General features: G+C 43.0%; 1 protein-coding gene across 1 annotated transcript; it reads left to right on the plus strand.

Moving 5' to 3' along the window:
- The first annotated feature begins 889 nt into the window (after positions 1-889).
- c16h5orf63 (chromosome 16 C5orf63 homolog) lies at positions 890-7754 on the plus strand. Its single transcript, XM_030392251.1, has 4 exons — positions 890-1041; positions 4646-4752; positions 5124-5180; positions 5658-7754. The coding sequence occupies exons 2-4, from the start codon at positions 4651-4653 to the stop codon at positions 5826-5828; spliced, it is 330 nt and encodes a 109-aa protein (XP_030248111.1). The 5' UTR covers positions 890-1041; positions 4646-4650; the 3' UTR covers positions 5829-7754.
- Positions 7755-12121: the final 4367 nt, after the last annotated feature.

A 12121-nucleotide genomic window follows, 5' to 3' on the forward strand; every position in this document is an offset into this window, starting at 1 on the left:
GTCTCATTAATCCACAACAGTCAGTTTAGATGCACAGAACAGAACAGAACGGGACCGAACCGCCGGCAAAATCCCGGTCCAGCTCGCGCCGCTGCAGGTATAAATCTGCTGGTTTTTTAAGGTGGGGGGTGGCGGTGGGCTCTGCAGTGATTGGCTCTGGTGCGCACGTGACTGTGGTGGCTCCGGTGGACAATGCTCGTGGAATTTGTAAAGCATTTATGAAATAATTTATTAACGGTATCATTGCAATCCAAACAAATGCGAAATAGCACACTCTTGAACCACGCAGCAGCCATGTTGAAACTCTCAGGTCAGTCTGATCCTGATCCACAGAGATATTTGAGGAACACACACACACGCGCACACACACACACACACACACACACACACACACACACACACACACAGACAGACAGACAGAGGTTAGTCGCTTTTATAGAGAGATGGGAGATGATGGAGAAACATAAAACCCAACATATCTACGTGGTAAAGATGAAGAAATGCAGTGAAATTAGGGACTATAAGATAACACCATGAATGTGGTGTATCAGCACTGGCCACTGTTGTTTGATGTCACTTTTTGTTCTTTATTTTCTTCTTGATTAAATATATAATAACTCAAATTAAAAAAAACTGTCCCCTAGAAATACATTGAAATAAAAACTCAAATGATTTTTTGAACAAATTTTTTTTTTTTAAAGTTAAATGCTAAAACGCTAAATGTAAAGAAGATGTTATTCAGTTTAAGACGAGGACACACACATGTCTGTCAGAGACATCACACACTCAGCCAAGCGTTTCATATTTTACACAACTGGTTTAACATCCAGAAAATAAAGTCACGATGTTACACACTGAAGGGACAGCAGGTGGCGGCGTGCAGCTTTAACTGTGGTCTGAAGTCCGCCATCACAGAAGAAGAAGAAGAAGAAGAAGAAGAAGAAGAAGAAGAACCACTTTCACAGAAACTTAAATTCCGGAACGAGAAGATTTCAGAGCGTGTCCTTGCGGGACAGAACCGGGACAGTTCGGCAGGATTCGGTGAGTTTACCAGCGGGTCTGCGTCCTTCGAACCTGTGACTGGTGGGCGAAACTGTGTAGCTAAAACATTAGTTAACATGAGCTCATGGCTAACTGTGTACTTTTAAACTAATTACTGACTAGCTGTGTGTGTGTGTGTGTGTGTGTGTGTGTGTGTGTGTACTGAGTCATCATCCATGAACGTGATGTTTAGTCATGTTTTTCATGTCTCAGTCGTTTGTGTGAATTCAGCTCGAGGACAGACTGTCAAACCAAACTTCATTCTAAATGCAGCTGTTTTATGGGAACATCCTGTGTTTTCACAGTACAAACTGTAGTTACAAAGTCATTGAGAGTTTTTCCTGATTAACGTCCATCTACGAACACAATCGGCACACATGTCATTCACTCAGTGATTCATTAGATGTTTGTCACAGACTGTTTTACAGTTTCCTCCTCTGTTGTCCACAGTCGGGATGAAACTGTGAGACCACTTAAGAAATAATAAGCTGTTGTTTTATCGTTTGACACTCAGCAGCTTTTAGACGAGACGCTGCTAGTTTCTGCAATTTGTGAATGTATATGAGTCAAACCTTCGTCTAAAAGCATAATGAGAACGAAAGAGGCATTTTTAAGATTTACTGTATTTTCGTTTACGGGTCGTTTTGAGACCAATTTTTCAACTGATATAATGAATATGGCATAATAATGCAAGTACAGCCTTTCAAAGATCAATACACTTTTTTCTAAAGAATATTTAACATTGGTATTGGAATGTGAAGAAGACATTTTAAATATCCAAAATAAATGTCTGTGAGTGACCAATGTGTTGCGTTTTAACTGTGTATTGATAGCATCACCTGCAAATTTAATGTTCCCACATGTTACAGATATCGACAGCAAAATTTGCAGATCATGGAATTCGTCTCTCTGAGACCTCAACCAGTCAAATTTGCGCACTCATTGTTCACGAAAACAGTATTTTCTGCCCTTTTTCGCCACACTTGTGTCTTCACACTCGGCCTCATTCTCTGAGTTAGGATTTGACTCTGGAACACTACTGGGCTTATCAGGGAGAAAATAACCCAGAGATTCTACCAGATACTTGTCTGCTGCGTCAGGCTCAGTTTTGCAGTACTGCAGACTGCAGTTATAGGTAGGCTATGTGTTATAAAAACAACAACAGATAGTGTTCCCGACCGAAGGATTGCTAGAAGAGCTTGTATTTGTCTCTTTATTGAGATTTGTGTACTGGCGTCAACAAGGGGTGTCTTATTTTGAAAAGTAACCGGATGTTATATTGTTGTTTCGGTGCGTGACTTCCTGTCTGCTCGGTGCTAAATTCAGCTGTAAGCCCTGTAAGTGGTTCACCACGGTCATTCGGTTTGAATCCGAAGTGCTCCCACACTGCAGCTGTCGCGTTCGGCTTTGAAACCAATTCCATCTTTGTTTTTATTCCGTCAAATCTCAACTAGTGTTTTCTCTGGCTTGCTGCTCCTCACGGGGCCCCGCCTCCCCACACAGTGACAGAGTGGCTGACAAGAGGGTTCCCGTGAGAGACACGAGGAAAACAAACAAACAAGCATGCAAATGGAAAATATAGAGGCCGGCAAAATTATCAAGCTCATTTTTATTTATCGTACGATTAATTGATTTATTGATTATCGTGACAGGCCTAAAACTGATTTTCCAATGGGAGTGCTTGGGGCAAATTAGCAATAGCATCAAAATCTCTGTGTTTAAAACAGTAAGAAGTCTCGACACAACATGAAACTTTGCTGGTAGCATCACCAGGGTCTCTACACATGAACACGAGCACTGAGAACATTGTTTGTGTACACAGAGTTTACTAAAAAGAAGCTTTTTGAACAACTCACGTTAGCAGTAGCTTGTTCCGCTCGCCGCCGTCCTGCCAGTGGAGAAGTGTCGATCTCAGAATGTGACGTAACCTGGAGGACAGTTAAGGTGGAACTACTGTCTTCCAGCAACAACTATCCACACCAGATCTACGTGACTTTTACAGCTTTTGATTTCAGTATTGTTTCTTATATGAGGCTCCTTTTTCAACTTCAAGGTCAATATTGTTTTTCACTAACGACAAAACATCAAATTCTTCGTGCATTTATATTAGGGCTGAACGATATGGACAAAATTTCATATCTCGATATTCATGCCAGATATCTCGATATCGATACGATACGATATGACTACGGGTTCGGTGAAAACCAAGCATTTTTCAGAAAAATAAAGAGATTATTTTAAGCCATATACAAATGGTTGATAGAGAAATCTTAAGCGTCCGCTCCTGCTGCCCCAGCCGGCCCCCACATACACACACACACACACACACACACACACACACACACACACACACACACACACACACACACCTGCCGCCTGCAGCCAGGTGAGAGGACAGAGAGCCGGCGCTGCTGCAGGGGAGCCGCAGACTGTGATGACTCTGAGCAGCAGGAGAATTACAATATAATATATTTCTCGCCTTTCCCCTGATGATCTGAATAAGTCGCTAAATTTGTTGCTGGTCGCTTTTTAGAAATAACGTCGCGTAGAGGGTCTGAAAAGTCGCTAAACTAGCTAGAAAGTCGCCAAGTTGTGTGTGCGTCTCAGTCTCCGTCTGCCTCACTCCCGCCCTCGTATGTTTGTCATTGGTTGGCTTCAGCTGTCGATCCACAGCAAGCATGAAATAAGGTTTGTGGTTGGCTGGCCTTAGCGGTGCATTCAAGGGCAATCGTAAAAAGGATGTTTGTTGTGACTGCCAGAGCTGTACGTGCAGGGCGAGCGGGGTAATATCGTTATATTGTTGCTTTTTCGATATGAATATCTTGAATGTTCATATCTAGATATAGATACGATAACGATATATCGTTCAGCCCTAATTTATATGGAACTAAGCTTTAGGAGCGTTCCACCTTAACTGTCCTCCAGGTTACGTCACATCCTGAGATCGACACTTCTCCACTGGCAGGACGGCAGCGAGCGGAACAAGCTACTGCTAACGTGAGTTGTTCAAAAAGCTTCTTTTTAGTAAACTCTGTGTACACAAACAATGTTCTCAGTGCTCGTGTTCATGTGTAGAGACCCTGGTGATGCTACCAGCAAAGTTTCATGTTGTGTCGAGACTTCTTACTGTTTTAAACAGAGAGATTTTGATGCTATCGCTAATTTGCCCCAAGCACTCATGACAAAAACAATTGTCTAAATATTCCTCAACAGTTCTTGTGCTGATATCACTTGTTGACATATTTTATTTTTTAATAAATTTTATCACAGCCCGATTTTTAGTTGAAATTTTCACGGCTTCGGTCGACCAAGGATTTCTTTGGTTGATTACAGCCCGAGTGACCAGGCTGCACTTCTGTAGATAACTGAATTCTGTACACAAGGTGCTTGTGGATTTCGTCAGTACCGTCCTCAGTGGAAAGACTGACAGGCAAGGAAAGGTCACAAGTGAAGGAAACGAGGAGATAATGAAGGACATTTAAATGTACTATCGGTACATCTCTTATTTCATCGTTGTCCTCCCTCCTGCTCTGTGATCGGTCGGCTGGCAGCCCTGTGGATGATCTGGAGGTCAGTAACAGTTTGTTTGTGTGTTTGTTCTCAGATGAAATGTTTTTCCTGAAGACTCTTCCTCTGAGTCGACCTGCAGCTGTGCAGCTCCTCCGCCTGTTTTCTACCAACACTTTACCCACTCTCACTCTCTTTACTAAGGTAACAATAACACCTGGTGTCTGTCCTCACAGTGTCTGACTCATCATCATCTTCCTCATCATCTGTTAGTGTTTTCATTTACAGTTAGTATTGATGAGAAATCTGCTATCTAACAATTCTTCACTGCTGTGCTCATTGTTAAAAATCATTTATCATTATAGATTTATTTATTTTAGATTTATTTTGAAGAGAGAGGGAAGTGATGATGTTTATTCAGTTTATTTTATTTTATTTTTGAATAATTAAACTCCTCTGTTTGTAAAACGTGACTCTGAATGTTGTGTTCTGTATTTGAATTTTCCAGCGATTACATTTATATTTTAAGTCAGTCTGTGTGTAATCTGTATGATAAATGTACAATGTGTCTGTAGGATCCATGTCCTCTGTGTGATGAAGCTAAAGAAGTGCTGGAGCCGTTCAGACACCGGGTGAGACGAACAATAAAACTTCTTCACCTCACTGTGATGTAAATGACACGTTTGTTGACCTGCTGATGTCACCAGCAGCTGTTGTATGAACACACTATCTTTTCAACGGATCCAACCATTGAGTAACCACAGCATAACCAGACTCCCTTAACAAATGTAGTGATTTTAAGAGTTGTTGCGTTGGAGACACTTTATAAACTCTGTGAAACTCTGTCTCTGACTCATTCTGCATTATTTGGACCTTCTTGTTCATTCAGCAAATGTTCTACAAGAACGTGTCTTTGAGTAGAAACATGGAGTCTGTTTGTCTCAGTGATAGACGGGTTTGTTTCATATAAAGCAGGAAGTGACATCACAGGTGGTCACTCAGATGGACTGAGAGCTGAACACTGTAATCTGATTACTCACCAGGTCTGATCAGGTTGTCTGTCTGTCTCCACTCCTGTCTCTGTCTCTGACCTGTCTGTCTGTGTACAGTTTGTCTTGCAGCAGGTGGACATCACCGTCCCGGAGAACAGCGTGTGGTTCGACAGGTACAGATGGGACATACCTGTCTTCCACTTGAACGGGCAGTTTGTTATGAAACATCGCGTGGATGTCGTCTTGTTGGACAAACTGCTGCAGGACGCGGAGGCGCAGGAGACATGACAACATTTATTATCAGACTTACAGTCCCCTCCATAACTATTGGAACAGTGAGGCCAATTCCTTTATTTTGTCTGAACACTGAAAACATTTGGGTTTGACACCAAGAGATGAATATCAGACCAGAGATCAGTATGTCAGCTTCCATTTCCAGGTATTTACATCGAGTTGTATTAAAAAAACGTAGCAAAAACTATAGCACCTTTTGTTTGAACCCACTTGATTTTAAAGTGATTGAAATGATTGGAACATGTGACTGACAGGTGCTTTTTGCTGTCAAGGTGTGTCCTATTAGATTGATAATTCAAACAATAAAAAGTGCTGAATGTCTCCGTCTCTCAGTTTCAGCCCTGGGTTTTGTCTTTGCAGACATTAACACCAGAGAGCTGTCTATGGGAGAAAAGCCAGGAACTTTGAGGCTGAGAGTGTTGTGGAATTTCGGCCCACTTGACTGCTCAGGAGAGATGAAGAAGACACTGATGACTTACGTTGAGATAGTTTATGAAACAAGACCTTGAAGGGGCAACACACCATCACGTCTGTCTGCACAGAGTGCTGCCATGATAATCCTAACGAGTCTTCCCCAATGTCCAAATTCTATCTTGCAGCTTCAGGAGGCAGTGCTTCTATACATGGTTATCGGATTAACAACATGGCAAGGAGGTGATGCAGAATCTCTCACCTGTAGCCAGAAGACTCAGGAGGTAAAATAGGTCAGAGACACTTAGTCTGTAGACGTGGATAAATTGAAGTCCTCCTTACGAGGTTTACGCAAACAGTTAGCTTTGCCTCTGCTCAGTTCATCAGACATTTGTTCTGTAGACATATCTACAGTAGCTTTGACTATCTAGGTTGCAGAGACCATGAGAAGATTGGTCGTAGAGCAGTCATCACGATCATTATCCAGACTTTAACGTCTGTACAAGACATGTATGACCGAAGAAGATGGAAAATCAATCGGAGCTATTGCCGAAACATTGGCCATAGCCACTACAACCACCTGGAATGTCTGAAGAAGGTAGAACCACCGGTGTTCTCAGTAACAGACATCGAACTGGTAGATTAAGAAAAACATCAGCAGTTGAGAATAAAACATTGTGAGAGCTGTAAAGAAAAACCCTAAAACAACTGTCAGTGACATCACCAACAACCTCCAGAGGGCAGGAGTGACGGTACAACAATCCAACTCCAAGAGTTACTCCAAAAGTACAGACACGAGGCTCCCAAGTTCTGGGACAAAGTTTCATGGTCCGATAAGACAAAGATGAATTTTACCAAAGTGATGGAAAGTCTAATGTGATGAGACGGAAAGCATCTGCTCAGGATGCCAAACACACAAGCTCATCTGTGAAACCCGGTGGAGGTGATGTCATGGCTCGGCTGCATGGCTTCTTCTGGGACGGGCTCATCGATCTTCATTGATGATGTCACACATGATGCTGCAGCTAAATAAAGTCAGAAGTCTACAGAACCTTTCTGTCTGCCAATTTAAAGAGAGATGGAACCAAACTGACCACGAGATCCTTCATCATGCAGCAAGACAACGACCCAGAACACAAAACAACCAAGGAGTCCATCAGAGGAGAAGAAGAAGGTCTGAGACTGAAGAGAATCTTCAGACTTATTAGCATGTTGAGCTTTTAACCTGCAGAAGGAGACTGAAGGGAGAATCCCAGGAACAATTATTGTTTCACTCTAATCTGTTTTAGTCTTTGTTCCTGAACATTTGCTCTCCTAAAAGCTAACAACAGATGTAGATGTAAATACCTGGAATAGAAAGCTGACATGCTGATCTCTTGTCTCACATTCATCTTTTGATGTCAGACTCAAATGTTTTCATTGTTCAGACATAATAAAGGAATTGGCCTCATTCCAATAGTTATGGTGTTAGTGTTTGTAAAATGATCAAGAATAAATCAACTGAAATAATCAAGGTGTGTCTTCAATGTGTCTTCTTCTGGGGTTATTCTAGACAACCAATCAGAATACGCCCTCAATGTGATGTCAGAGCTGGAGAATTTATTGTAATATTAATCAGTTACATGTTTGAAACATGTTGCATCAAATTCACAAACAGGTATTCACACCACTCAATCAGTATGATGATGCTGTAAACACGAAACATCTCTATTGAGTCTTTAACAGACAGGATCAGCACCTGACTCACCTGAGCCACCTGGTGCTGCGAGCTCATCAATATTTCACCTGCTGATGGTTCAGAGTCTTTGGCTGTCAACCAATCACAGCCCTTCTCCATGTGTGTGACCTGGAGAGTTTGCTGGTTGTCATGGAGTGTGTGTGGAGTGTTTTCTGTGAGATGGTGTGTTGATGGCGTCGAGCAGATGTGAAGATGTTCAGTTCGCTCTGCATAGAGCGAAGAAGAAGATCAGCAGCCTGCAACAGCAACTGAACAACAAATCGGACAGGTCAGAACTGAGCCGGAGCCTCTGATGTGATTCCATGCTGACTGTTTCACTGACTGGTCTGTTGATGAGGTCACAGTTCGTTCTAAATAATAATACTAACACAATGTGTGCGAGAAATTAAAGATTAAACTATTAAACTGATTATTGAAAGCCGTTGTAAATGTGAACTGGATCATCATTTGAGGCTGTGACAAGCACAGAGGAATTCTGGGTAAGGTGTCACAGGGTGGTACAGAAGAAACAGCCAGTCAGCTGCAGGACGTCATGTGATCCGAGGTACTGAATTCAGTATGACGACTCACTGCAGGATAGTCCGTCAGTTTACTGGTCTGACTGGAAACTGAACGTGTGTGTGTGTGTGGGTGTGTGTGGTCTGTTGTTCTGCTGCTCTTCTAACATGTAAGTGTTAGTAGATCTGATCCAGGATCAATCACTTCCTCTGATCTGAGTCACTGTTTCTGATGTGAAACTGGTTTGTGTTTCCAGACAAACCAGTTCAGAAACGTCACTGGAGACCAGTCTGTCAGCCTGGACGCCCAGCAAGGAGCTCAGGGACTCTCTGGTGGACATGTACACAGGTAAATACTACTGCTACTACTACACATGCACACAGGTGAATACCACTAGTAGTGTTAAAAACAGACAGTTTGAGGACAGGGTGTGATCTGGTCCATGTGTGTTCTGGTTTCATAGTTTGATATTTAGTTCACAGACCTCGCTGCTGTGATCAGTCAAATATCAGTGAGCAGCTGTAATGACTCGGTCTGTCCAGCAGGTGGAGCTGTAATGACTCGGTCTGTCCGTCAGGTGGAGCTGTAATGACTCGGTCTGTCCGGCAGGTGGAGCTGTAATGACTCGGTCTGTCCGGCAGGTGGAGCTGTAATGACTCGGTCTGTCCGGCAGGTGGAGCTGTAATGACTCGGTCTGTCCGGCAGGTGGAGCTGTAATGACTCGGTCTGTCCGGCAGGTGGAGCTGTAATGACTCGGTCTGTCCGGCAGGTGGAGCTGTAATGACTCGGTCTGTCCGGCAGGTGGAGCTGTAATGACTCGGTCTGTCCGGCAGGTGGAGCTGTAATGACTCGGTCTGTCCGGCAGGTGGAGCTGTGGTTCTTCACACAGCTCAACATCGACACTGACCTTACCATAGACAACATTCACACACTAAGGAGGTCAAAGGTCACAGCAGTACAGGATCACCAGAACCACTAATGCTGACAACATTGATAATAACAACAATGATTAAAGGGTTAGTTGGTGTTTTTTGAAGTGTGGTCATATAAAGTACACATCTATAGTCGATCTGTTTCCTGCCGTAATCAGCGATCAGCGCAGCCTCAGTTTGGAGCAGCAGAGAGCCGCTCCAGCCCAGACGCTCAGCTTTGTACTGCAGTGAACGGGTCCAGAGAAAAAGAGACATTAACCACCTAAAACAAGACTCACCTAAAAAAATCAGTTTAAGTGTACGTTGTATATAGAAAATTCACACCGCTTCACATCTCCATCAGACCGGCCTTTCTTTTGGCACTACATTTTCTCAACCACAGAACCCTCGTATCCGTAACTGGGCAACAGCTGATCTGCGAGCGGCGGCTGGACGAGAGGTTTACTTTCGATAAAAACGAAACTTAACTCTCCGTATCCTTCCACATTAGCGCTTGTGCGTAGGGATACGGGGGTTCTGCGGTTGAGAAAATGTAGTGCCAAAAGAAAGCGCGGTCTGACAGTGATGTAAAGCGGTGTGAATTTTACCTATACAACGTACACTTGACCTGATATAGATGTTTTTAGGTGAGTCTTGTTTCAGGTGGTTAATGTCTCTTTTTCTCTGGACCCGTTCACTGCAGTACAAAGCTGAGCGTCTGGGCTGGAGCGGCTCTCTGCTGCTCCAAACTGAGGCTGCGCTGATCAGTGATTACGGCAGGAAACAGATCCACTATAGATATTTACTTTATATGACCCCACTTCAAAAAACACCAACTATCCCTTTAAATATAACTTAGTAACGTTATTAATATGAGGCTGTACATCATCATAATTAATCTTAGATAATAAGTTCAAGTGTTCTGAACCTTCAGTTAAACAGGATTGATGGTCTGGTTCCTTCTGTGACAAGGTTTGAAGGGTTCCTTTGGTTCTTTCAGTTGAACAGGTCTGATCGTCTCTCTGTCCTCTGACAGTAATGTGATGATGATGATGATGATGAGAGCCAACATGGCTGCCTCCTCCTCAGTAATCTCCTGAGTAAATGAGGTTGGAGGACGTTGGTATATTTGGAGTTTGACTTTGTGCTTTATCAGATGTGTTCGCAGTCGGATGTTAACTCAGAGGATGAAACCTGCTGGAGTTCAGTGATAGCCATCTTTGTTTAGTTACTACGGCAACAATGGTTTGATCCTCCACAACATACAGGTGAACAGCAGAGCTCAGGTGAGACACACAGAGAGCTACCTGAAGCAGGTGTACCTGAGGAGCCTCAGGTGTCAGGACACCAAGGCCTGATGGTCTGAACAGGAAGTGACTCAAAACTTTTTTGCTTTCATGTCTGTCTGTCTGTCAGTGATGATCCATCATCTGTCGGTGTCTCTCTCTCAGGTGAAACAGTCTCAGTTGTTGTTCCAGACTCAGATCAGCTCCTGTATGTTTCCTCTCTTTGTGTCTGTGTCTTTTTCCGTGGTGTCGCTGTTCCGTTGTCTGTCTCCTGTTTCTCTCCTCCACTTTTTCTTTCTGTACAAACACTGAACATCGGAAATCACTCGGTGGGAGCAGAAATGAGTCCGCCAGCTTTGATGTCCTCTGGAAACACTTCCTGCCGTTGTGTGTGTGTGTGTGTGTGTGTGTGTGTGTGTGTGTGTGTGTGTGTGTGTGTGTTGATCCTTGTGGTGTTAATTAGCTGTTGTCTCCAGACTCTTCATCATCCTCTGCATCATCATTCTGTCTGGAATGATCCTTTAATTTTCCTCATTTCTGTTATTGATAGACCTACAATAACTGATCACTGAGCAGCTGCCACACACACACACACGCACACACACGCACACGCACACACACACAGTAGATTGATATAATGACAGGAGAAGACAAAGACTGAACGAGGCTGAGAGTGAATATGGAGAGAGAGGGAGGAGACGGTCGTGTGAACTGTGTTTAATCTGCAGAGTGGGTGGTCCACACACACACACACACACACACACACACACACACACACTCTCTCTCTCTGTATTGTAAGATGAGGGTGGGCTGGAGACTGATTTGTTTGAACAGGCTGAAGTAGCTGCTATTCATTTCTCTGTGCAGGAATGTGTGTGTGTGTGTGTGTGTGTGTGTGTGTGTGTGTGTGAGGCTGATGGGTGATCAGATCATATTGACCACTGAAGGGTTGATGGTCCATGTTTTTTCCTGCACTGATTTTAAAGTAATTCTCACTGATTTATTGTCAGAACCTATGTGATTGTATTGAATATAAATAATACAATCCGTTTTGATAATTGATTATCGATAATATCATCTTTCGGTTCCACAGTGTGAATATGCATAAACAACTGGAGTGAAAACACTGGAAAGTGTTTCCTGCCTTCAGGACTGAACCCAGGGCTCAAAACGTATGTTTAACCTTAATGATATTAATAACTTTAGCAATAAGCTAACGTTAGCTTTGTAAGGCCCTGGGAACCAGCTTTAACCTGATTAATTTCAGCATTAACTCGTGATTTCCTTCATTCAGAGTTTATCTGATCAGAAACAATCCTGATAACATTAATCAATCAAATCAATTAGTTTAATATTTTTACATTTTTAATTCCATGAATCATTTGGACATGTTGCTCGTCATGCACAGCGTCTCTCACACTCAGATATTGTGTTATTATTCTT

Source organism: Sparus aurata, chromosome 16 (assembly GCF_900880675.1).
Source record: "Sparus aurata chromosome 16, fSpaAur1.1, whole genome shotgun sequence".
Taxonomy (NCBI): domain Eukaryota; kingdom Metazoa; phylum Chordata; class Actinopteri; order Spariformes; family Sparidae; genus Sparus; species Sparus aurata.